Source organism: Sycon ciliatum, chromosome 1 (genome assembly GCF_964019385.1).
Source record: "Sycon ciliatum chromosome 1, ocSycCili1.1, whole genome shotgun sequence".
In the NCBI taxonomy this organism is placed as follows: domain Eukaryota; kingdom Metazoa; phylum Porifera; class Calcarea; order Leucosolenida; family Sycettidae; genus Sycon; species Sycon ciliatum.
Window position 1 is genome coordinate 2,163,480 of NC_088643.1, and position 26,775 is coordinate 2,190,254.

Below are 26,775 nucleotides of genomic sequence, written 5' to 3' on the forward strand. Positions count from 1 at the left end.
ATGCATTGCCAAACATGGAAGGTAAGATTAATGCGTGCGAGTACACTTCGATCCAGCCTGCACTGTCTAACACCACACACAACCATGCCCTGGTGTCCGTGGGGGGTGTTGTCGGTGCAAACTACAGCATTGCACAATCAGCGTGTTCCGGGTCCTCCACAAATCGGTTACCTGTTTCTCGATCATGGCCTTGTCGTACATGGCTTGTACTGCAGCTAGTTCAGCTTCCTTCTCGTCCAGCTGTGCTTGTGCGGCGTTGAGCTCACCCTGGGCAACGGCTAGCTTCGCCTCGGCTTTCACAAGATTGGCCTAAACTCACATGTATATACACAACCAGAGTCGACACACATGCACATGATTACACTCAGGGAGAGTTGCGGCAGCAGCACATGAAAGTGCTTGATGCATCTAGAGCCTTGTGCACTTAATGAGAAGGGATACAAAGCATTGCTGCAGTTACTCTGAGAACAGTTAGCGATTATCTGTGCTGTCTGATGACCAGTAGCATATGACACTCAGGATAGCGGCAACAATGCTTTGTTTTTTGTCTCCTTATGTGTATCAGACACATACATTGTAAACACCTGACCATGATGTCCCTGTTTGTACATGTAGGAATGTTGTTCTCCGAGGGCAATGCCAAGGGTACAAAAATACTCATGCAAACTTTGCTAATACTTAACAGTCACACATTTAGAGTGGTGAGGCATCCTGCAGCTTTACATGGGAACTCAGCTGGAGCAGGCCTGCTCTTTCTCCCCCCCCCCCCCCTCACACACACATATACACACCAAGATTTCGAAAGCTCCGTTAACCCCACATTTGCATCACAGGGAAACAAGACAGGGCATCATCGGTTACTAGATCTCTCTCCTCTTTCTCTCTCTCTCTCTCTCTCTCTCTCTCTCTCTCTCTCTCCTCTCTTTCCCTCTCCTCTCTCTCTCCCTCTCTCTCCTCTCACCTTTCCTCTCTCATTCTCTCTTTCTCTCTCTTTCTCTCTCTCTCTCTCTCTCTCTCTCTCTCTCTCTCTCTCTCTCTCTCTCTCTCTCTCTCTCTCTCTCTCTCTCTCTCTCTCTCTCTCTCTCTCTCTCTCCCCTCTCTCCGACTCTGTCTTACCTTCAACGGCAGCACTTCTCTGTTGATCTCAAAGAAGGCAGCCATGGCCAAAGTCCAGGAGCACAATCCAGCCACGTCACCGCACACTTTCTTGGCACTGGCTAGGTTATAGTCATCCATTGCAAAGTAGGGCCTGAGAAGCTCAACAGTCTCGGCATTGATCGTGTCCTTGGGGAAGGTTTGCAGCGTGTTCAGGAAACCTCCAGCGCTCATCAACTGCAGCAGATTGCGGAATCAAAGCAATGAATAATCAATGCATAACCAATGCATAATCAAGCGTCCAGTGACGCATAATATAAAGAGCGTTGATGCGGAAGATGCAAGGGGTTTTCCCATGGTGGGTACATGTTGTCATGATAAGAGGAGTCAGGCTGCATGTGCTATAGCACTGCAGTGGCATGAATAGTACTAGTAATCAATACTATCATACAGAATCTGGCCATGAGTAACTATGACAAGTGGAGCCATGTGACACAGGTCATAACATTACGACTTGAGACTTCCGGAGCAGGTGTGATTTGCTTCCAAAGTCCGCTAGATGGAAATACATAACAGAGCGTTGCAGTGCAATTGTTACAACATGTCATTATCGAGAGGCATAATGTCCAGCAAGATTAGCCAGAGAATGCTGGTAAGTCCCAAGAGTAAGAAAATGGGATAAAGGAGATATTCACAGTTCACAGTTAGTAAGCCAGGACCCACGGTCGGGGGACGTAGGCCCAATTTATCAGCACGCTGCTCCGGCTTCCAGCTGTATTGTCATGTCTTCACCATGGTTCTGTCTACCCATTCTGTCCTTTACTGGACTGTGCACTTCAGTACAAAAATGAAAGAAAAATGGATGACCTAGACACATTCTCCAACCTTCAATGACTCGGACCAGGACGGCGAGTTGGTAGGCTTCTCCTTGTCCATTGTCCACGTGCTGAGTTTGCGTTGGAACAGAATGAGTACGCAATCCATGATGCGCATGATGAGATGCGGCGGATTGGCCAGCTTACGTACAGTGGAAATGTGAGCTGGTTTGATTGTCTGACAGCACACAGTCACGAATACACAAACACCAAAGACGGTGAGAGAAGGGAGAGAGAGAGAGAGAGAGAGAGAGAGAGAGGCGGGGGGGGGGGAAAGAGAGAGAGAGAGAGGGAGGGAGAGAGAGAGGGAGAGAGATAGAGAGAGAGAGAGAGAGAGAGAGAGAGAGAGAGAGAGAGAGAGAGAGAGAGAGAGAGATAGAGCGAGACAGACAGAGACAGACAGACAGACAGACAGACAAAGAGAGAGGGGAGGAAGGGGAGGTACAGAAAGAAAGGGACAGGAAGAGATCCAACTAGTCGGAAATACTAGGTAATTATCAAACCACAGATGTTATTAGCCCAACTGAGGGCAGCAACCTGCTATAATTCGCCTAAACAAAAATCATGCAGCATACCACAACTTGGAAGAGTGAAGTAGAAGCGACTATGACACTCGCATACATACAGTCACAATTGCCATCTGGATACACACCCATCAAAATATGATATCTAACACAAATACAATGATGCTTTAATCCTTCCATGCAGTGCAAGGCACACAGGCACTGCAGAGGAAGATTGGATATTTGCATCGCTAACCATACCTGCAGGGCTGCTTCTGCTTCCTCTAATGCCGGTCTCGCTGCCTCTAGTTTTCCCTCAGCTACTGCCTTGTCAGTCTACCTCACACAATTAGGTGTGTACATTCACAGACACATGAACACAAACACATACACACATACACCCACATGACACACACACACACACACACACACACACACACACACAAGTAAGCACCAACACAGAAAGAAAGACTGTCACCAGAAAATGATTCAGATGCCTACAACCGTCAAATAATGTTCGCAGAAAGAACCCACCCTCTCTACTTCACCCAACACACATCGTACATGTTATGCTCAGATAGCTGTGTGTGCTAAGGTAAGCTGGTGATTCTCCGGTGTGTTCAACTCGCGACACTCAATCTCTTGTTTTCAGTTTTCTCGCGGACAGGACTTGACTCGTGACTTGCCAGAACTGAATTCTAGAGCACGTGAGAAGTTTGCCGAAACTTCGAATCGACAATGGCCTGCATGTGCATAGCCGGTCACATTATGTTACATTATGTGACATAATGTAACATAATGTGACATTATGTTACATTATGTGACTCTGTTTTTCTTTCCTTTCTTTCTTGTTTTGAATTGTACGTTGAACTCATTGGATTTCTTTGTATTCTGTATCTCGTTATCGTTATATTTCCCTCTAGCCCTCTCGCTTAGGATGAGCTTTCTTTTTTATGGCAGCTTAAGCGAAGGCTATATACCTGCTTTATGCAGGTTGATGCCAACGCGAACAAGCAAAATAATAAATAATAATAATGTGACATAATGTAACATAATGTGACATTTTGTTACATTATGTCATTAATTTTAATGTCACTGTGCTCTAGATCATGACTTCTACCCCTCACCAGTAGAACACTCTGGGCAGTACAGCACCGTACACTGTAGGAAATTGCTGATTGCACATGACACTATCACCACCATTGACAACATTAATGCTTGCATTATGACTTTGCTCAGCCTGGGTGAGTCTGTACAGCGTTATCCAGTGCTAGTATTCCCTGCCCTTACCGCGATATCGTCGACAATAGCCTGAGCCTTATCCTTGACTTTCTGAACCTCGGCCTTGACCTTCTCAGCTGCCTGGGCACTAGCTGTCACTTCCACCAGCACCTGAACACATGAAATCGTTGTGTTAACACCATGACATCACAATAATTGGCATGATGTCTTTGTCATTATATTATAATGACAAAGACATCATGCCAATTACACTCAAACCTCGTTAGGACGAACTTCAAGGGGCTGAACAAATTTGTTTGTCTTATCGGGAGTTCTTCTTATCCAGATCTGACAAAAAAATCGATATGCATATCATATGTAAAAAGGCGACGTGGAGACAATAATCTTAATAATGCATTGCATATCATATGGATTGTATTTACGTGAAGGTGCATACTGTGGTAAATGGGAAGCATTTATTCTCAGCATAAGCCAGAAACAGACAATGTGCTACAATTCGTGACTGTGCTTCCATATACAAACAAATACATTACGATAAACCATAGCCATAGGTTGAATATGAGTGATTACGAGTGTGCATGTGAAGCACAGCATCTCAACATCCATACTTTACAAAAAAGTTCACGGTTCGTGTGAGACTCGGTCGGAGCCAGTGGAGGCCGAGTTTTCCGCATCCGCAGGAACGCCACTACCCTCTACGGATCAACGCTCTTTGCTTCACAAAACACTTCACAACTCGATCAACGACGCGAACAGTGTACGCTGAAGCTTGGCCTAGAAAGCACGCACGTCAGTGCGTCTACTACGATTCACTACGTAGATCTATGTACGTACAACCAATGTATGAAACCGTCTATCGAAAAAAAGAAAAAAAGACAGCCAGCGCACGCACCCAAAGTTCGTACTACGTGCTGATTTTATTCAAATCACACTTGAAAATCGTTCGTCTTCGCGAAAGTTCGCCATACAGGAGTTCGTCGTAAATGAATAATTTTGACTTGATATGATGCCTGGTCAACCATAGGATTGGCCCTAGTTCGTACTAATGGAAAGTTCGCCTTATCAGTGTTTGTCCTAACGAGGTTTGACTGTATATAGGCTAGTCCACCAGTACACATGGCCTGTTGTTGGCAAACCCTATGGCAAACCTACAACCTGGCATTGAAGTTTGCTACAGCCTGGAACTTTACTGCTCAGAGGCTCCACTTCAATGTATACGACGTCATTCTGTTATGCCTCATATCATAAGTCTATGAAGTGTGTGAGGGTATTATGTACATCTGAAAAGAGAGAGAGAGGGGTGGGGGGGGGGGGTCAAATCCTATGTGTGATCCCCAGGAAATACAATTTGAGAATCTGCTGTCCGATGATTTCTCACCTTCTCGGCCTTGACTGAGGCAACGGCGAGGTCCTTCTCCTTGACAGCCAGTTCCTTGGAGAGCTGTGCCACGCTCTCGCTGGCCTCGATCAGCTTGTCCAGACCTGTTTTCATGCGCTTGGCCAGCATGCCGATATCGTTGTGCTTCTGAGAGTAGATGGTCTTGTAGCCGTTGATGAAAGAGAGATAGGACTTTGGCGTGACGTGAGCAGTTCGACGGTATCTACACGCAGACGGAAGAAATGTGTCGACAATCACGTGTTGATATTGCTCAATGGTCACATGATCTCGGTCACGTGACTTCATCATCTCTTGGTCATGTGACATTATAATCTCGTGATCATGTGACGTGTTTCCAGTAACATCAAATGGGCATGGGACTGTCTAAAGATCACTGCTGCTGTCATGTACCTAGCTGGAATGAAATAATAGTTTGCATGAAAGTCAATCTGACTCAGGGTAGCGCATGTGCAGGAACACCATCACCATCACCTGGCTAAGTGTACTGTGTGAATGAGCGTTAGAACTCAGAGAGCTGGGGGGGGGGGGGGGAAGGTGCACTGAAAACAACAATACTAATGTTTTCCCGGTCGCCATGTTATATTGGTTACCATAGGGACAGGTCTTTGTCATAGCTGACTGAATAAATCCAGGACATGCCAGGCTATGCAGGGCTCTGTGAATTCATGCATGCACAGCGCCGGTAATGTTACCTGTGAAAGTAGTCCACACAGGCCTCAGCCACCCGATCCTGGAAGACACCCATGGCAAACACGACTTCCTTCTTGACTTCGGGCGTGCACACGATGTCGTAGGAGGCCAGGAAATGCCTGGCCACCGCCTGCAGGGCTTCTTTGGGCCAGCGACTGAACCAGTCCATGGTACAGCCGGAAATCAACGCTGGGAACTTGAGAGCGCGGTTACGGAACTTCTCACCCACCTGAATGAGCATATAGAATGAAAGGGAGAGAGGGGGGGGGAGAGGTGGAGATAGGGAGAGGGGAAACGAACATGTATACTACAGTGGAATTCACGTAGCACAGGATACTAGTGCTCGGATAAGACATAATTATTCTGCTCAGTACGTACAGTGTTGAGAGCATGGTTGTATAGTTCCTTGCTGAAGAAACTTAGTTATCGGTCGGGATAAGAAGTATGTCAGAATACTCAGAATACACTTTCCAGCTGCCTAATCGGGTATGACCTATCAGAATTCATTGTATTCAGAAAGGGGCACATTATCTTTTCACAGAAATGCATTCACAAATTTCATAAGCATAAGAGCCCACCACTGCCTAGCACACCACTCAGGAGAATAGCATGGTGTGTGCGGGAAAACTGAAAAGAATCCCGGGCAAAGAAACACAGCAAGCAAAGGACAACTTGCATGACTCACCGGTGAGAAACAGAGGACGACGTGCAGGTTCTGGCGACAGCGGTACAGGAAATAATCGTAGAGATTCTCGAGAGTGGGCGGACGTCGGGGAAACTCCTTTTTCATGATCGGAATCAGTTCATTCAAGATCTCATCCTGCTCGTCACGGGCAAATAGGTTAGCTACCTGCAATTGAATACCAGTGGTGATATCAAATGAAGGAGAGGAGGGAGTGAGAAGCAGAGATGGAGAGAGAGAGAGAGAGAGAGAGAGAGAGAGAGAGAGAGAGAGAGAGAGAGAGAGAGAGAGAGAGGCAGAGACGGGGGGAGAGAGGCAGAGATGGAAGGGAAATAGAGAGAGATAAAAACACCACTACCTGGTGGTAATGGGGCTGACATAGTGGTTGGTAGCCACATGCATAACTGTATCGGCATATAAACTTCACTGCCAGACCATCCACATCGCCTCGTACACAGAGCATCCACATCGCCTCGTACACAGAGCATCCACATCGCCTCGTACACAGAGCATCCACATCGCCTCGTACACAGAGCATCCACATCGCCTCGTACACAGAGCATCCACATCGCCTCGTACACAGAGCATCCACATCGCCTCGTACACAGAGCATCCACATCGCCTCGTACACAGAGCATCCACATCGCCTCGTACACAGAGCATCCACATCGCCTCGTACACAGAGCATCCACATCGCCTCGTACACAGAGCATCCACATCGCCTCGTACACAGAGCATCACTTGCAGGCGCGAAGCCCGCATAGAGCACAGGGGCACGTGCACCCCCCCCCCCCTCTAAAAATTTCGACCTATGCCACAGCCATCCTACACATATGTGGCTGTGTACCCCCCCCCCCCCCCGAAAGGGGGACCAGCTACGCCCCTGATTTGATAGACATACCTCTCCGGACGCCAGCACGTTGTTCAAATACTCCAGGAAAGCCTCGTCCTTGATTTCTTGATCTGTAAAGATGAACGTGATACCCTTTCCCTGATGTCCGGCAGTGCGGTACAGAACTTTGAGATCATCCTGCAGGTTACTGATGTTGTAGGACCTATCGGGCAAGCAAAAACACCCGGACACAAACAGGTCTTATTAGCACCCGCTCCTACACAGTGAGTACTATTACTTCTTGGAAAAAGGAAAGATGTGAGAACAAATTTCGAAGCCTCGACATACTACATATCAATGTGTGTCAGTGTTATGCATAAACGACATGTTGGTAAACTTTGTCAGAGTTATTTATCTACTACGTGCATACCTTGTCAGTGTTATTTGGAAGATCTTGTAGTTCGCAATGAATGACGCCAGTCGCGTCAAGCTCTGCTTTCCAGAGCCACCGACACCGACCAGCAAACTGTGTCCCTTGCTGGTACGAATCACACGGGAGATCTACCATGACAAGAATGCAGACACATCCGCACATCCACACAGACACACGGGTGCACACAGACACACATCCACACAGACACATCCACACGGGTGCACATACACAAAAGCAAATAAACACAACCACGTACAGACATCCACATTCTCACATCCACATAAATATACAAACATTAACACACATACACAGTTAACATCAAGCTGACCACGAAATGAGTGATTCCCACGACAATCAGCATAAACTTTACAATGCCTCCGAGTACCGTGCTACCTTATGTACTCAAAGCCATCAGAATAATTAGAAACAGACACTGCAACAGATTTAAAAGCTCTCAGAGGAATCCATGCACATGGCTCTACCAGTATCAGATGAGCTCCAGATGAGTCCACCAGTATCAGATGACCTACAGATGAGTCCCCAAAATTCAGAATGCAGGTCTGTCTACCAGAATCAGAAGCTAAGCCAACAGATGAGTCCACCAAGACCATTGGCATCACCGCCATCTAACCTTGATCAAGTGCACCATGGCGTCCTTGAAGAAGACCAAGTCCATTCCAGCGCCTCGGATCGTCTCGTTGTACTGGGTCATGAACATCGTCAAGCGTTCCTCCAGTTCATCGTACGGTGGAATCTACATGCCAGTACATGAGACGGAGACAAAGCAGAGTTTTTTGTTGGCACATGCAGTTGTGCATTGACCATGTATTTTTGTCAAAGACTTCGTGAACATCTCTCTGCTCACAAAAATACCATTGTTTGAGCCACCGTAGAATTTAGAGGGATAATTCTGGTTTTGCAAATGTTCCACTACAGTTTGGTAGTGATCGAAAAATAATAGGTTGCCATGAAACACAAATGCAAATACAACTACCAAATATGTTATATGGTGAGTAGCATGTAGCATTTACGAGCAGTGGAACTCACTTAGCATATTTTGTCTGGAATTTAAATTCGTCTTTTTCGCCCAAAGAGCTTTTTGGACTAAATTAAATACCGGGCGAATGTCGATTTTTCCAGCTTTTCAATACACTCTTATGATCCATGGACCATGGACGAAATTTACAACCGGACGAACTCCCTTGCTTTGGAGTTGGACGAAATAATTATTGACCGATGAAATGTTCTCCCCGTACAGTACTCTGATGAGATGCACACATGCTTAGTACAGCCATTGTCCAGAGCAAGGGTGTACAGTCAACTTCGCTAATAACGACTGCGGATATAACGACAATTCGCGAATAACGACATAATTTCCTTGCCCAGAGCAAAGTCCCATCCCACTGTAATACATATAATGAGACTTCGGGTATAACGACACTTCGCGAATACGGACACCTTTTTGATGCCCCGCCGAGTGTCGTTATAAGAGAAGTTGACTGTAGTCATAAAACACTAAAGTAAGTCAGGATACCAAGTACCTGGGATATAGGTACACTTTTCTGCTGCCCATCGGGGGTGGGGTGGGGTGAATGGGGGGGGGGGGGTGGGGTGGGGTGAATGGGGGGGGGGAGGGGGGAAGGGGGTGGGGGTGTTGCATCTGATCAGAGTTCTACTGTAATACATAACATCAAGAGCACTTAACCCCCAAGAGTGTGCAACTGCTTGCACAGCCTCTAGACAGTGCTGCAACGGCAGAACTTCACATCACGTGATGCAGTTCAAAAGGTTACCCTGACAAACAGTGCAAAGTGGCCACGAGAGAGTTGAACCCAGAGCAGGGTTGCATGAAGCCCTGCATCTGCAAATAATGTGTACTGGTCCGGCAAGTGATGTGAAGTTCTGCTGTGGCAGACCACATAGATGGAGTTGCACACTCTTGGGGGTTATGTACTCTTGAAAAGCATATACCATAGCAATAGCTTACGGGCTCGTAAATCTTTGGAGCTTCCAACTCCTGGTCTTCCGGCTCTTCACCCGTGGCCTCCGGTGGGTCTTGCAAGAAATCCACGAAGTACGGTTCCTCGGGGATTAGACTAGCAATCTCATTGTCGAGATCTTCGGTGGCGACGCGTGTGATGGCCTTGTTGAACCATTCCTTATCCTGCGGGTTCGTGAAGCGGTCCGAGATGACGCGCTGGCATTCGTGTTTCCACAGCGACATGAGCAACTCACGTTCCTTAAGGATGTCGCTGTCGATGGTGAGTATTCCCTCCCAGATGCGGGAGAGATCACGCAAGTTGAAGATGTAGTGGAACTTGGCTGGCGTTGGCAACATCTTCACCTGAAGTCACATGTATGTCGATACAAAAGAGTAAAAACAACGCCTAGCTATAACTGTCTTGACAGGCGACTGTGATATGTATTTCTGGTGTGATAAAGAGTCAGTGGTCCTTCTTTCTGACACTATAATATCTGAAGGCCAAATATCAAGAGAGCGTATGTGCGTGTGTGTGGGGGGGGGGGTGTGGGGGGGGGGGGAGGTTGGGGTGGACGTGTGTGTGTGTCCAATGCAATTGCAGATTTGCACGCTTCTCTTGCGACAGACGTATATTGGGTACAGTAGCTATCGGTTATAGCGTGGGTGTTTGAAAACCGACTTTCTATTCTTATTTCCGATATTTCTTACACACGATAAATCAAGTGTGACATATCATGTGCATGTTCGCAGAGGCCGGAAGATCATCGTACATGCAATGTAGTGTTACTGTGCATGCGGCTGGTCATAGTCACATAGGCTTACCATGTGGCTATGCAACATAAGTTACATGACCACAACAGTTGAACCTGCAGCACTACGACTCAACGCGAGTCAGATCAGAACTGCATTTGACGGATGTTATTACTACAGGCGATATACTTTGTACTAATCTGGTATGTTTTGCTACACAAAGTCCATTCTTAGGACCGATATATTCTACTGTACGATAAAACTGCTTGTAAGAAGAAATGTGCACTTGAAATCCATGTTATGATTATGAAAACATGAGAGTTCATTCGTGTAGGCAGTATATTCTTTTACACGACCACGCTATAACCGATACGCACTGTACATGGTGTGAGCCTATGTGTGTTTTGGTGGCCGTGCTCATGACCAGAAGTGAACACAACCCACCTTAGTTGCTTGCCATAATTGACGTGTTGTCTGAACGAGTCGGTGTGCCAGGTCCACAACATCCGCCTTGAAGCCACGCTCCTTGCAGAAGTACCCTTCCGAGATAGACCCTGGTCAGAGCAACGCAATTGAAAGCACTTATTGTAAGTGTGATACGCTATAGGCGATACTGACTGCACACTTATTGTAAGTGTGATACGCTATAGGCGATACTGACTGCACACTTATTGTAAGTGTGATACGCTATAGGCCATACTGACTGCACACTTATTGTAAGTGTGATACGCTATAGGCCATACTGACTGCACACTTATTGTAAGTGTGATACGCTATAGGCGATACTGACTGCACACTTATTGTAAGTGTGATACGCTATAGGCCATACTGACTGCACACTTATTGTAAGTGTGATACGCTATAGGCGATACTGACTGCACACTTATTGTAAGTGTGATACGCTATAGGCCATACTGACTGCACACTTATTGTAAGTGTGATACGCTATAGGCCATACTGACTGCACACTTATTGTAAGTGTGATACGCTATAGGCGATACTGACTGCACACTTATTGTAAGTGTGATACGCTATAGGCGATACTGACTGCACACATGTGCCTGTGAGGCATGCAACGAATGCACTTTTGGGTGCCTATTCGATATCGGGACCGTCCCGGCCAAATTGGGATGGTTGGCGTGTATGCTGAGTGATCACAGCATATGGTCATATAACTCCCTGCAGTTCTCGCACACCAGAACACGCCCACCTCATGCACAACAAATCTCATTCCGTACCAAAGATCTTGTCGATGGAGGCATCGGATGGCAGAGTACAGTTGATGACGGAAAACTGTCGTTTCAGACGACTGGGAATGTCGTTGCGACCTCCGCCGGGGTGAATCATGGCAGCCAGGAACTGAATGTCGACAATACTGGTGAAATCACCAGGCTTCTCCAAGCTGTAGAAGCCCTGCATCTCGATAGTCTGTCGCACAATCTCATTGGTAATCTAAACACCAGGAAGTGCAGATAAACACCAGTAACAGTTTAGTCAGACCTTGTGCGCATGGATGCCTAGATTATGGAGGTCATGGGATAACATCATCATCACATCATCGTGTTAGGTGCTCTGTGTAGAGCGACACCACATGACGTCATTCACATAGCATCTCTATTTGACTGTATTTGTAAAGTCTTTGAGGACCAATAAATAGAAAGTAGCCACAGAGTGACTGCTCAAGGGCGTCGGAACCGCACCGGCCGGGGCGGCCATGGCCGCCCCACTTTTTCGGCCGTTTTTTTTTTTTGAGCACACTACAACAAAGCGCGAGGATCTCAGCGCAAACGTGGCAAATCCTTGTCCCCGATCGTGGTTTGTTGCAGAATCAAAAGTCCATGTACACTGAAATGGCACCAAATGCCTGGGAATGCTTGCAATTGGCTTCAATTTTTGAATTTTTTTCCCGAGGGAGGGTAATCGGTTTGTTCCCGTATGTCACGTGATTGTCGCCTTGGAGTTGACCAATGACAGATCAAACAGTGCGGGCTGGAAAGCGCGGTCCTGCCTGCTCGAGTCAAGGTGATGGAACTAGATCCACTGCCCGTCGTCAAGTGACGACGGGCAGGAACGGATTCCATTGCCCGTCGGGCAGTAGCCACTGGACTGACTCTACTTCATGGTCTTTCATTGGTTACTAATAAAATAACTACAAAAGTCTAAAGCAGAAGAGCGACTGTTTGCAACCACAACTGTCATCATGGCGCCCCAACATTTGACCTGGAACTGGGAGAAAAGAAGCCCCTTTGTTGAAAGATATCGGCGATGTGAATGAGCTCCTCCGAAAAGTTGACGACGAGCCGGATGAGCCTCAACCAAAGCGCACAATGCTCAGCAACCTGCAGGACCCGCGCAATTCGCCGACGTTTCCGATCAAGACGTGGCAAAAATCCGTAGGAACAGAACAGCCAGAATTCCCTGCCCGACGCCCTGTCGACCATGTCAATGGCACCACGAGAAAAAAAGCACTATGGACTACTACAAAAAACTGTACCAGAATGCAGAAAACAATCACAAAACACAATGCAGGTGTGTCTGTCATGTATCTCTTTATTTGGCTTGGGTGCACATGGGAAACACGTTCCAGTCACTCATACTCGGCCAGTACCGCTGTTCATCCAGCCCTTGCCACTATCGCGGCGCGGGCTGGATTCCGCGGTACTTCCCTTGTACTCGTGCAGGAACCTGTACTCCCCGATCGTAGCATCTTCTTGGTTTTTTGCAGAATGAAAAAGTCTTTCATTGTAGTTACCGTACACTGAAATGGCACCAAATGCCCGGAAATGCTTGCAATTGGCTTCAATTGTTGAAATTTTTCCCGGGGACGACCCGCGCACCCCCTTCTAAAAGTTCTATGGCCGCCCCACCTCCAAAGTCGGTGCGACGCGCCTGCTGCTACACTGTCCAAATCGATCAGCTTTGAGCTGTTGAGGATTCCAAATTGCAACATACTTTCACTGCTCCTTTATCAAGGTAATAGAGGCAAAACGGCAACGACATGAACTAAAAGTAATGTTACTGTTTGGAAATAATTCATCAAGGAGTTGTACAAAGAAAGAGAAGTCTGAAGGAACTAGTGTTATAGTACATGTACATTATTTTGTGTACGTCGTGTGTATGTGGTGTTGGTGCATGCACGTGTTGCTGTGGTGTGAAAAGCCGTCTTCATGTTGAGTTCGCCATGTCTAGTTATGTTTCCGTCGTCTTATCACAAATATATGTCTTTCAAATGTAGTTATCTTGTCGTCCATAGTCTGATTGTGGAGATGGCACGGGGCTGGGAGCAGGTTAAAAAGAAATCAGTTACAACACCAGCTGTCACCACAAGAACTCCAAACAGGAACCGTTGCAATACACTTGTGGTACTCCAACACAAGCCTATGCTATAGGTTTGGCGTATCCCAGTAGGGACCATTGAATTTGTCATTACATTCTAAGAGTTACGTATGGGTGCCCGGTATGAATGGTTTGCGTACCTGATCTCCCCATTCATTGATGATGGGCATGTTGATATCGTCAACGAACACGGTCATCTTCTTTCCAGCCGGTGGGCCATAAGTACTGCCCACCCTCTTGTCAACGTAGCTCTCTATGGTTCTCTGAATACACCAAACAGACACACAGACACACACATAATATAGACATGCACACAGACACACAGACCCACGGGCACACACACACAGGCACACAGGCACACATGGACACACATACACACACAGGCACACATGCACACACATACACACACACATGCACACATGCACACACATACACACACACATGCACACATGGACACACATGTGCATACATACACGCACACACGCACACACACATGGACACACACACAAACACTGTTTAAGTACGGGAGAAACAGTACTCATAACCTCAGACAAGAACATACGCTAGAACAAACGAAACATGTACTGCACACTCGTAGTAATCCATTCTCGACACATCATCAGTGGTCGCTCATCCATGTCAACCATGTACAATACCTCTGGGTCTGCTGGGCATGCCAAAGTAAAATGACACAAACTATGAGTACCATGTTTTTCGGAGTATAAGCCGTACTTTAGACACTCTTAACCCTTTACCAAAAATGTCAGTCAGTGCGGCGTATACTACTACGGTGGTCAAATGAATATTGATAATAATACAGGGTAGATGTCTGTATTCCGTGACACAACATCTGTTTGCGACTTGTACTTCAGTGTGGTTTACACTAGTAATAAGGATAGTACGGTACATGTACTCGCACCCAGTCTTGCTCTAGCTCCGAGCTAGCTGAACAGAAATGCATGGTAAAACAGTGTTTTACCTGATGCGCATAGCTAGTGAGTTGGGGACAGGGTAAGGAACTGGAGCATCTTGTCATTTTGTGCCTGTTCACACAGCCAATTCAATCCCTACAGTCTGCAGGGATGGATCTTGAGTGTGCCTGAACACTGATCTTACCTGGAACATGTTGGGTGTGGAGGCTGAGGAGAAGTTGAAGCTCTTGCTGAGATGCTCTTCAGGGTTCGACTTTCCCATGAAGCCCTTGATAATGACTGTCTTAGCCGTACCTTGCTCACCGATCAACAGCACTCCCTACAAACACACATACCCACACGTACAAGCACACACACACACACGCGCACACGCACACGCACACACACACACACACACACACGCACATGCATGTGCACACACACACACACACACACACATACAATAAGACACAAAATGGCATACGCACACAAGCATGTGGTACCCAAGGTCAGCTGGGCAGTCACAGGATACTCAACACGGAGAACAGACTAGATTACATTCAAGCACTGGCATAACTCATGAACAGGCACATAGCAGTGCATCTTAGACTGGCATGTCATGTGATTTATATGTAGGACTCAGTATAGAGTCCATGCACTATATGATGTCCAGCACCCTATATAGAGTCCATTGGTCCAAAATCCACTATACAGAGTCCAGGAGTCCACTCAGTTTTGATCAGCTTCATCCTGCCGCGCAATCCCCTATAAGGAGTACACTTTTTCTACAAGTCCCCTATTCACGGTCCAGGAGTCCAGTTTATCCAATCACGCCGGCCGTCCTGTGTGTTGTGCCCGAAAGAGAAAACACCTTTTCAGTTTTGCTTGCCTCATGGCAGCGCATTCCTTTCTTCACTTCAGCCATGGCTGCCAGTTCTGCTGTGCAGTTGCTGACAGTAATCTGTCTCGAGGTAACCAAGGAGGATAAGGAGACGTTCAAAATCAAATCTGGAATGCGTCTTGTGGTTCTCTGAAGACGCTTCATCCGTGCGCGGGATGAAAGCAGAAATTGCAGAACGAGAAAAGTTCAGCACAGTTCAAATCTGACGAGTCAGAGGTACACTGACACTCTCTTTCGTTCGACGCCACAAGGATCCCCTGTTTGGCTGGCCATTAATTGCATTGCTGCCAGGAAGGCGTTTGAACGGTTTCATCAGAGCGAGGGATGAAAGCAGAAAGCGGAGAACGAGAAAAGTTCAGCACAGTTCCAATCTGACGAGTCAGATACACTGACACTCTCTTTCGTTCGACGCCACAAGGATACCCTGTTTGACTGGACAAGAGCTGCCTGTACCACCGTGTCAAAAGGCTGTCCAACTACATGGCAGGACGATGACTGAGGTAAGGAAGCTTTTACTCGTTTCGACTGGTCTGCTGTTCTGTCGTTATGCTTGAATTTTTTTCCATTTTCAAGGATCGTATCGCGTTTGTTTGATGTTGCTTGAATGAATGCCCTAAAAAGTAATCAACCACTTCGTAATAGTCCTCAAGGACTGCAAGGACTTTGCATCAATCGTATACGATCGTCTAGCTATCATCAATATTATTATTATTTTATTTCATGAGAAAAGTATTTTATCCCTGTGATAATATTGTGAACTCCACGACACTCTTCCTCTTCTAGGCTCTAGTATGATGTCAAATACAATGGGATCCACAAACGCAGTGCCAGTGTACTAGTAGTAGTAGTAGGAGGATTTCTTGTATGCCGATGACAAGAAAAAGCTTCAAGCTAAGACATGTACTCGTATTCCCAGAAGTAACCGTCTTGATGTCACAAACATGACATTGTGTCAGTGAAACTGCCTCGTGACAACAAATCATTGCATTTCCATCTTGGAGAAGACTGACTGACTGCAACGCTGTACAGATTGTTTAAATCATCTCATTTCAATTTAGTTGCAGTGAAGTGAAACACTGTACACTACATGTATGGTGGTGTGTCTGTGCGTCTTGAGTGTGCACAAACGATCTTATTCCTCGTATTACTAATAGATTATTGTCCCCACCGTCACCTGTTTACAGGTCTTTGTGTGGATGGATTTTCATTGAGCATCACATTCGTTGAGCACTTGGTAGTTGTGTGCTCCCATGCATCATTACGGTAATAAGCGTGTATCCTTGTGCTATCTACTTTTTGCAGGTGTGCTGATCTTCAGAAGCTTGCGGAACTGAGTGCTGCTGAACATTTGCATGGCCATGAGCAATGGTAAAGCTTGCTATTGCACTCTCAGCATGTGCTAGTATTATGCTGACTACTACACTATGTTACTCTCTTACACTAATAGGTGCGTGCACCTGTCCATGTATGCATTCGTTTCGTATAATTATTTGTTATCCCTCTTGACTTTACGTGTCAATGGGTGGACGTTTGCATGGCTGTTGGAGTTGCGTGTGTATTGTGTCTCTACTCTTTTCTTGGTGTTTTCTTGGCGTTGTATAAGTTTGTGTGTGTGTGTGTGTGTGTGTGTGTGTGTGTGTGTGTGTGTGTGTGTGTGTGTGTGTGTGTGTGTGTGTGTGTGTGTGTGTGTGCGCGCGCGCACAATAATTTGAAAACAAATAATTAATCCTTGGCTCTCCATTATTCTCTTTCGATTCTTGGTTGTTTCTAGGTATTTTCTTGGCGGTGTGTGGGTGTGTGCATGTGTGTGTGTGTGTGCGTGCACAATATTTGGCAACACTACATGATTGAGATATTGTAATTTGCAGCGTCTGCGAAGAGACCACTTGATTTGAGGATGGTGTTTGTAGGGTTTTCGTGTAATGAAGTGGCTGCAGTGGCGCCTCAATACTTATTTTTTATCTTGAGAAGTGAATGATGTAAAGGATTAAAGGGAGAGGCGTTTTCTGGTTAATATTCACTGCTTACAGCAGATCCTATGTCTAATTTCGAACTCTGGATAGGGGATGCCTAGTTGGCTGGACTTTATACAGGGAGTGTTGTCCACATAAAGACTCCTTATACATGTAGTTGATTTCAAAGTTTGGACTCCATACAGTTGATTTTGGACAAATGGACTCTATATAGGGGTGAAGCCAATTGGCTGGACTCTATACAGGGAGTGATGTCCATCTAAACTTTGAGCTCACAGTTGATTCCAAGTTTGGACTCTGTACAGTGGATTTTGGACCAATGGACTCTATATAGGGGTTGGACATCATATAGGGGCTGGACGCTCTACTGAGTCCAACATATAACGCATGGGTCATATGACAAGAACCACACACCGAAATTCAACTGTTCAAGCCACTGAAGTCACTCAATGGTCGACCGTAACGCAGCACTATGCTTACCAAGTCTTGTTTGGATATGCACTGGATGATGTAGTCCGTTCGCACATTGTCAACGTTGGGTACCAAGATAGAGGAGTACTCGGGTACTTCATCATGCGGATAGTTATACTCGGGCACTCTGTCCATCCAATGCTGCCACTCGCCTATATGTGTTTGTGTGTGTGTGTGTGTGTGTGTGTGTGTGTGTGTGTGTGTGTGTGTGTGTGTGTGCGTGTGCGTTTGCGTTTGCGTGTGTGTGTGTGTGTGTGTGTGTGTGTGTGTGTGTGTGTGTGTGTGTGTGTGTGTGTGGATGTGTGTGGATGGCAGAGAACAGAAACAGATACTAATGAACCAGCATTCCATGACCGGGGAACTGGGAGTTGGCGGGGGAGAACAAAAAATTATCCAAAGTCACGGGTGACTGAACCGGACTTTAAACAGCCCCCAAAGTGTTACATGAGTGCATACACAAGCACACAGGCATGCACTATCCTTAAATGGGTGCGTACGCCTGGTTCCAGCATTTCCACTACTTGGACCTTACATACCACAAGCACTGCTTGGGCGGCAAGATCGTGCTCTGCCCACCTCGTCACAGTCCATTGTATCAAGTCACTTACCAGTTTCATTGTTCACAACAAACTCAAAGATGGTGTTCCCGGAACCGGGCTCAATTTTTGGCAAGTTCAGCTTCGTCTTCTCCTTCAGGAATGTCTCCATCTTGGAGCGGTCACCCAGCTCAAGCAGAGCGCCAATACTCCACATCACACCGAAGATGTAGTAGCGCTCCAGCACTGCTTTGTCGGGCATGGACATGTCTTCCTTCTCTTTCTTCGGCAAGCTGCCTTCCAACATCTTGACAGCCTACAGTGACAAAGGGGCAGGGAGCAGGGGGTGAATTGTATAAGGCAGTGTAGTGTACCGTAAAGTCGCGGATAAAAGCCGGGTTTGCATACAAGCACATCGTGGATAGAAGCCTGAAAATCAAACGGATCAATGCATATAAGCCTGTCGCGCGTAGAAGCCTGGCTTCTATGCAAGCGCGGATCGGGTAGGTCAAGAGTGCATGCGCTATGTACAGTGCATAGTAAAACTGCCGCCATACCAGTAGTCAGTGGTAAATCTACGCGTGTCGCGCGTAGAAGCCTGGCTTCTATGCAATCCCGGATCGGCCGATGTGCATACAAGCCTGGCAAAAATATCAGTGGTGCATATAAGCATGGTTTGCATACAAGCCTGGTTTGCATTGAAGCCTGATGCAGAAAGCGGTTTATGTGCTTATAAGCCCGGCTTTTATCCGCGACTTTACGGTATAGCCAGCAAACAAAGAGTAAAGTCTCGGCATGTACTGCCGCAGGAAAACCTAACACCACACATTACTACTGGTACAGTACTGACGGGCGCTGAAGAACAGAGCGCTGAGTAACGACCAGGCTAGAATGTTATCAAGCACAGCATACCAATGTATACACGGTGACTCAACTGCCCATAGACTGTAATACATGAAAACAAGAATGGTCTAGGCTAGGAGGCTGACCCCCCAGTTCTTTTGCGGCCGACAGTACTGTACTGTGGTACATTTGTGTGTATGGCATGCAGCAGCAACAACAAGTCAAGATATTATCAGTAAGTCCATTTCTGTGCAGATGCACTGTGCCTTACAGTAATAATAATATCTACTTGCTCCATACATCACGGCATATGCATACTGAGAAGAAGGTCACACATGTACAACACATGCAAGCAAAAGTGCAGTACCTGGGAGATGTAATTGCACTCCAGAATTTCCATCTTGGGGAAGAGCATGGTGGAGCTGTAGTTATAGACCTCCTGGAAGCTGGCATGGAACAGTTCACGAATGACCTCCGCCTCCGACGACTGGCGCGTCATCAGCCATCCCTGGCGACCGACAAGAATAGAAGGACAACAACACCTCAGTTGCTTGCACAGGTGGACGGGACACCACCTCTGTTACTTGTTGGCAAGGAAAATACTCAAAACCTAGAGCGGCAGCCATCTTTCTACGGCACGTATCTGCATAGTGAGTCAGTGTCTACGGGGTGTAGAATGGTGTGGAAACGCACAGCAACCTAGTCACAAGCTACACAATGCAGCTATGCAAGTAAAGATCATTACGATCTAGAATTGATTTACATTCAATGCTTTGAATTTGACTTCTGTAAGGTTTGATGTAGGAAAAACACTATCGTGATGTCGTGGACATGGAAATCCGGTCGGAGGGCAAGCAGCCCAGGGCAGTGGTCATACAGCCGTGAGTATGCATACGAACAACACGTGCACTGCATGCAAAGTTATGCATGCACTGAGGGCGCACGCGGGCCATGCATCATTCGACCGGATTTCCATGTCACGACAGTATATAGAATAGAAATTGCAATTAGCCCCAGCCAGACATCCTTACATCAAGGATCGGCCTCCAGTCCAAAGCCGACGAGCTCATGAAGACCATGCCGTTTCGTGACACAGTGGCCGGAGAGGCGTTGTCGATGTTGTGCGGTTCAAACACAATCTTACACCAGGGTGCCATTGGAATACGGTCACCATTCGCCAGTGTCAATGTCTTGTTGTCGTCCAGTACACTGTTCAAGTTTTCAATCCAGATAGCATCCACCGGTCCATCCAACACCAGCCAGATATGTTCACCTGCAGAGTAAATAGATGTGTTGCATAACGATGTAAGAAAAGTCATCAACAGCACCAGCTGAACATCGACATATTAGAGAGATACTTCGCTTTCCCCTCCTGCAGGGAGGTTACATTCATTACGGATGATGGTGTGCTGTCATGATGATGTGTTGTCATGATGATGTGTTGTCATGGGTGATATGGTATTTTAGTTTAGTTGCAGTACCATTTCAAGCAATCTGGATATACATGTACGTGACAGATTCTAACCTTTCTTGGCTTTGTGTGTTCGCCTCCACAGCGTTGAGAAGATGCCGTCAGTCCAATCGTTGGTGGCGACGTCGAGACGTCCGAACATCTGCGGCGCCGTGATGGCCTTTGGATTCATTCTCATCTCACGATGTGGCTCTCCACAGTCGGTCATGGCCTTCATCAACATGTGAATGCACTTTGTTTTGCCTGCGCCGCTGGGACCCAGGGCCATCATGCCATGGCGTACACGTTGGGTTTCAAACAGCTAGAGATGTCAAGAATAAAGACATAAAAACCCATAAACGGGGTCACCAAACAAAATTTCATATTCTTGTCGATGGTTGTTACTGATGACCGTAGTCTTGTGACTGTTCTGTACACATGCAATGGAACTATGCGTACAGAGATAATCACGCTCTAGGAATCTCACCTGAATGAGCTTGAGAACCCACGGCGGATGGTTGACCAGACCCGCTTTCTCGACATTCTCTGCGATAGCGCCTTCCAGGTCCGGGTAGCCAGCCTTGTCCAAGACAATGCCAGGGAACAGATCGTTGATCAAGCTCAAGAACAACGGTTCATCCTCGTCCACCTATAGGCAGCACACAGTACGCAGCACACGCCATAGCGACACGCCTCAGTGGTTGCAACACACAATATACAGTCATTGCTATCCATCTGATTCTGTAGGCAATAATTACGATTCTGCCTAAAGCAGCCATGGTCTGAGGATTGGCACAAGAAACTGTAAAAGCAGTGTGCATGCATGAAGTTGGAAGTACATTTACTGGCTTTTCAGGATGTTCCAAGTTCTTATTCCAGTGACTTGACTTGATACTTGACGGAATAGTGTGAGCTCCAGTGTGGGGAGCAAACCCTTTTCACACAAATCATCGCCGAAGTCGCAACCACTATTTCGTACTTATTCCATGGATTCTATTCATCCCTTACCAGTTTGGATAGGTTCATCCCTTACCAGTTTGGATAGGTTCTATTCAACCCTTACCAGTTTGGATAGGTTCTATTCATCCCTTACCAGGTTTGGATAGGTTCATCCCTTACCAGTTTAGATAGGTTCTATTCATCCCTTACCAGTTTGGATAGGTTCTATTCATCCCTTACCAGTTTGGATAGGTTCATGTCACGCAAGACTCTCATCACTGTTGTGCTCTCGCTGTCCGTAGGGTTCTTGCGCTTCACCGTTCCCAGCGTTCGCAGCACGGAGAGGATGTTGCGCAGTCCAAAGTCGTAGTGCACTTGCTTGGAGAGCTGCTCTTCGCACAGCTTGTAGAGTGTGTAGAACTTTCTCGACAGGTTGATGTTCTCCAGGAAACCAGCACTGGCAAGTTTGACACGGATGATAATCTGGCAACACATGGAAACCGAGAGCAAAGCAGTCACAGTGAATTCACTTTGACAAGAGATTTGACCTGGACCATTCTCTACATCCTGATCACTGAGGTAGTTGTGTCACTAAGAAGTAAGAGATTGTCGGCCTGGTGTTGGTTAGACTCTCTAATGTGCGCAACAGGCATCTGCAGCAGGGCTGTAGCATCACCATATCAGGTGATCCGGCCAAAATGAGATTCTCCATTGGAAATTATTGACGAAAAACCCAATTTGCTCGAATCGGGTGGGTCAACGTTTTAGAAGTATGGTCCAGCAATGGCCGGACGGGCCGCACCGGGTGCCACGGCCCGTCACACACAGTCTTTATGTCTACTGCTGCAGCCAGTAAAGCATCAATGCCTCACGTCTACCTGATCTAGTCAGTATAGAACATTACATTGACCTTATACATGACATCATTGTGATGTCATGATAACGTCATGTAGATCTCCTTGCTGCTCATTTACCTGACGATCGGGCACCATCATGGCAACGGTTCTGAAGTTGATCTTGAGGTTTTCTGGCAACTCCTGACGACCAGCGTAGCCAGGGTTCTGCACAGTACCATCACCGTGGGCGGGCAACACAGAGACACAGGATTGAATGATGAGTTGATTATCCCAAATCACAAATGTCAGCACACCGGAACTGACCAATACTGGAATGTCACATGTGTTAATTTCATGAATGAGCCAAAATCTACACTTCTTGAGAAGAGATAATATCACTTCCCATAATTATTATACAGTGTATTGGCATATACTGCATATGCCATGACATCACCACAAAGAGTTTCTTTGTGATGGTCTCATGGCATAGGCATATACCTTGGAGACAATGACATCATTCAGATTATACAGTTCAAGGAATTGCAGTGAATACAATGAGAGAACCATGTCTGCAAACTCTACTGCTCCCAGCCTTTCAAGCATCAAACCAGTGCAGCACCTACCATTGTCAAGAAGAGGCCAAACTCCGGACTCAACGACACCACGTCACCGTCAGTGAAGATGAAGTGGGACTTCCTCTCCTTCTTGCACTGCAACACAATTGCAATCTGCTGTGCGGCCACGGACAACACCGGCAGTTCAATACGGTTGAACTCATCAAAACAGCCCCAGCTGCCCGACTGAGCTAGACCTGTACAGGACAAGAGAAGATAGCACAGTGTTGCTCAGAGATGTGTCGCAATGGCAAGGTGATGCCAGCACACAAGGAAAGAACGAGGCTATGCCTTGCATCTTGCACCTTGTACGTTCCTCCTCACATACACGGACAACCCAAGCACAGTATACACAGCCAGGCATGCACATTATGCATACACGATTGTCCAAAACCAAACAAACATCACACAAATTGCGTAGCATCAACTCTACTGACTATAAGGAGCACCATACATGTGCCCTTGTCCATATAAAGAGCACAGTCTGGCTTTGGAAATTTTAATTTTTCATTGCTATCAAGTTCGACCCCATTTTCTCTATGCTACGCTGTCGAGTCCACAAAATGCGAAACAGTTTTGTCCCCAGATTGAGTAAACATCACAGTACAAATAAGGTGCCGTACTTCCCCGATTGTAAGTCACACTCCTATGTCCAGGTCTATGTCATATTGTTTCGATATATTCACTTCAGTAGTAATCATGCTTGATTGTAAGTCTCATCCCCTTTGTTGACTCTGAAGTTTAGTGTTAAAGGGTGCGACTTATATTCAGGGAAATACGGTACATGTACAGTGTTAGTAATCAGCTGGATTACAGCTTACCTTTGTAGATACGTCCCAGTCCTCTGAAGTCCATCTGATCGGAACAGTTGAAGACGACAACGTACTTGCCCAGTGCCTTGCCCATGTCCTTGGTCGTCTCCGTTTTACCGGTTCCAGCAGGTCCGGCCGGGGCACCACCCAGTGCCATGCCAAGCGCCTGTGCTAGGGTGATGTAGCAGCGATCAGTCAGCGGTGTGATCACCAGACGATCCGTGCAGCCCAAGAACTCGTTCTGGTACTCGAAGTTGACATCCGTAATGCTGATCAGTGTCTTGTCCGTGTCGTCGTTGAAGTAGAACCGTGTCTGCTTCAGCCACTCAAAGTCGCTCGGCGTCTTCACATGCATCTTCACCTGTGCAGTGCATAACACAAATCCACAGAGCAACGCAGAGTCATTATTATTGAGTTGGCTGTATTTCACTCACGTTGTCATGACGTGGGTTAAGAACCCCATCACCGGGCCAAAAGAGACCAAGGGCAAAGAGTTTGAGGCAAAAAAAGAAGAACATACATGGCCAACGCAATGAAGACCGAAGCGGATTAATAATAATTGTTAGTATTATCTTGCAATGGGTTTGCTCCCACACTGGAGCTCGCGCTATTCCGCCGACGACTTGACACTTGACTGACTCACGACCGCCATCCAGAGAACACGATTATTATTATCATTACTATTATGATGTATTCGTGACATGGGAGTTAGTACAGGAAAAAGCACATATGTACAGTAATGTCGCTTGTACCAGCAGGTGCTTAAGGTCGTATAACGTTAATATATCAATATCCAGTATCACCTTCTCTTAAGAGCCTTTGATAGGCGAAACAGCTGTCAGGAGGAAAAGTTTTACCCATGACCCCTTCATTGTTTGAGATTATTTGTGTGAGAAATGGCCACCGAGGGTAGCAATGGTCGGCTTTAGAGCGCATGGAGGAGGAGAGTTATATGTATTTTAAAGGAAACAGCTGAATGGTAACGTTCACAGTTTTACTAATATGAGATGTTCTGGCAGAACAATTCAGATCAACTCAGCACTTCTAGCACAGTACACTTTGATCAACACCCAAATACTATTTATCTCCCTCCATCTGTCTCGGTCTGTCTCTCTCATACATATCACGATGTAGAAATTTGGAGTGTGATTCGAGAGTTATCTCTACTTACAATGTCATCGAAGATATCACGTTGATGAACGTGGATGGTGATCAAGGTCTCGTACTTCACACGCTGGATCTTGGTCAGATTCTGCAGTGTCTTGTCAATCAGTCGGTTCAACATCTCCAAGAACGCCTGGTTCGTTGCCGCCATGATCTTCTTGTCAGCACGTGCATTCGTGAGCGCAAACTGAGCGTCTCGAGTCCAGAGAAACTGGATGCCGAGAATGCCAACCTGTAGTGAACGAAACATTCCACACAGAACATGAAACACAGGTTAGTTGATCCAGTCCTGGCTGTTCATGCATGGCGGGTGCCAATCAAAAGCCAGGATAGTATGATGTTGAGATGATGCATTGATGCTAGCACCTCTGATCCATGTCCAGTACAACCTGTCAAGGCGACCACTTAGATAAGGCGACCACCTGCCCTAGAAGACCATTGAAACCAGGACCAAGGGATGTTATTTCCAGTCAAATGACCCTGGATAAGGAGACCACCTGGTAACAGAGACCACGTTTTGAAGGTCCCATGAGCAGTCGTCTTACACAGGTTCCACTGTAATCATAAACCACACAAGTTAGCAAAGGAGAGCCTCTTGTCTACTAAACATACACACACACACTAGATATTAGCAGTTACCAGAACATGGCAATATTTCAATTACGCACGTGTACAGATTTTTGTACATGAAGCAATAACATTACTATGACTTGACCATGCATGAGTTCTGTACATGCATGAGTACTGTACATGCATGAGTACTGTACATGCAATGGAGGATTACCTGTGCTGGGAAGTTCTCAAGAAATTCCATCATCTCGTAGCTGGGATCGTTGATAGCATGCGAGGCCTGCCTGATCACACTGTGCACAGAGGCCTTAGAGATGTCGAGCAGCTGGCCAAGCCATATCTCCACGTTACCTTGCGCCATGACCGTCTTCTCAAGCTGTGTGCAAAAAAGGGAAGTCAAAAACCGACAAGTTCAGTTGGGAGCTACCGGTATGGCATACCATGCCAGGTTTATCAACTGGTTCATCTCATATATGTGTTGTAGTACGCTATTTTGTGTACGTCGTGTGTACGTCGTGTTTGTGCATGCGCGTGTTGCTGTGGTGTGAAAAGCAGTCTTTGTCTTGAGTTCGTCATGTCTAGTTGTGTTTCCGTAGTCGTCTTGTAGTAAACAGTCTTTCTAAATGTAGTTATCGTCGTCCAATTGTACAAGTGTGGAGATGGCACGGGGCTGGGAGCAGTTGGAGAAAAGCTATCTACAACATATGCGCTACGTAGGCCAGATGCCTTGCTGATGATGACTTATTCCAGTCATGAAATCCAGGGGAATGTTTACGAGTATTCTGCAATGCACAGGTGGTAGGTTTTCAAAGGAGAAGGTATGTATATACAGTCAACTTCGCTTTTAACGGCACTCGACGGGGTATCAGAAATGTGTCCTTATTCGCGAAGTGTCGTTATACCCGAAGTCTCATTACCGTGTTTTCCCCAATAAATG

At 46.5% G+C, this 26,775-nt stretch overlaps 1 protein-coding gene across 2 annotated transcripts in view; it reads right to left on the reverse strand.

Annotated features, from left to right (window-relative positions):
• Window positions 1–26,184, reverse strand: part of LOC135809874 (dynein axonemal heavy chain 5-like) — a 45,028-nt gene extending 18,844 nt beyond the window's left edge. Inside the window, exons 1-28 of one of the 2 annotated variants that reach the window (XM_065323318.1) lie at window positions 26,053–26,184; window positions 25,276–25,500; window positions 24,114–24,465; window positions 23,302–23,489; window positions 22,817–22,903; window positions 22,083–22,325; window positions 21,391–21,552; window positions 20,979–21,225; window positions 20,485–20,726; window positions 19,821–19,961; window positions 18,683–18,926; window positions 18,084–18,226; window positions 14,935–15,069; window positions 13,959–14,081; window positions 11,721–11,934; window positions 10,927–11,036; window positions 9,739–10,095; window positions 8,383–8,505; window positions 7,749–7,879; window positions 7,388–7,541; window positions 6,490–6,654; window positions 5,807–6,033; window positions 5,094–5,316; window positions 3,764–3,865; window positions 2,735–2,809; window positions 1,981–2,148; window positions 1,117–1,332; window positions 172–309 (exon numbers count right to left, since the gene is read on the reverse strand). In XM_065323318.1, the coding sequence (XP_065179390.1) occupies window positions 172–309; window positions 1,117–1,332; window positions 1,981–2,148; window positions 2,735–2,809; window positions 3,764–3,865; window positions 5,094–5,316; window positions 5,807–6,033; window positions 6,490–6,654; window positions 7,388–7,541; window positions 7,749–7,879; window positions 8,383–8,505; window positions 9,739–10,095; window positions 10,927–11,036; window positions 11,721–11,934; window positions 13,959–14,081; window positions 14,935–15,069; window positions 18,084–18,226; window positions 18,683–18,926; window positions 19,821–19,961; window positions 20,485–20,726; window positions 20,979–21,225; window positions 21,391–21,552; window positions 22,083–22,325; window positions 22,817–22,903; window positions 23,302–23,489; window positions 24,114–24,465; window positions 25,276–25,500; window positions 26,053–26,085 (4,968 nt within the window). In that variant the 5' untranslated portion in view covers window positions 26,086–26,184. Of the gene's footprint in view, window positions 1–171; window positions 310–1,116; window positions 1,333–1,980; window positions 2,149–2,734; window positions 2,810–3,763; window positions 3,866–5,093; window positions 5,317–5,806; window positions 6,034–6,489; window positions 6,655–7,387; window positions 7,542–7,748; window positions 7,880–8,382; window positions 8,506–9,738; window positions 10,096–10,926; window positions 11,037–11,720; window positions 11,935–13,958; window positions 14,082–14,934; window positions 15,070–18,083; window positions 18,227–18,682; window positions 18,927–19,820; window positions 19,962–20,484; window positions 20,727–20,978; window positions 21,226–21,390; window positions 21,553–21,911; window positions 21,926–22,082; window positions 22,326–22,816; window positions 22,904–23,301; window positions 23,490–24,113; window positions 24,466–25,275; window positions 25,501–26,052 lie in introns of those variants that run through there. The other variant, XM_065323326.1, reaches the window with a different exon arrangement.
• Window positions 26,185–26,775: the final 591 nt, after the last annotated feature.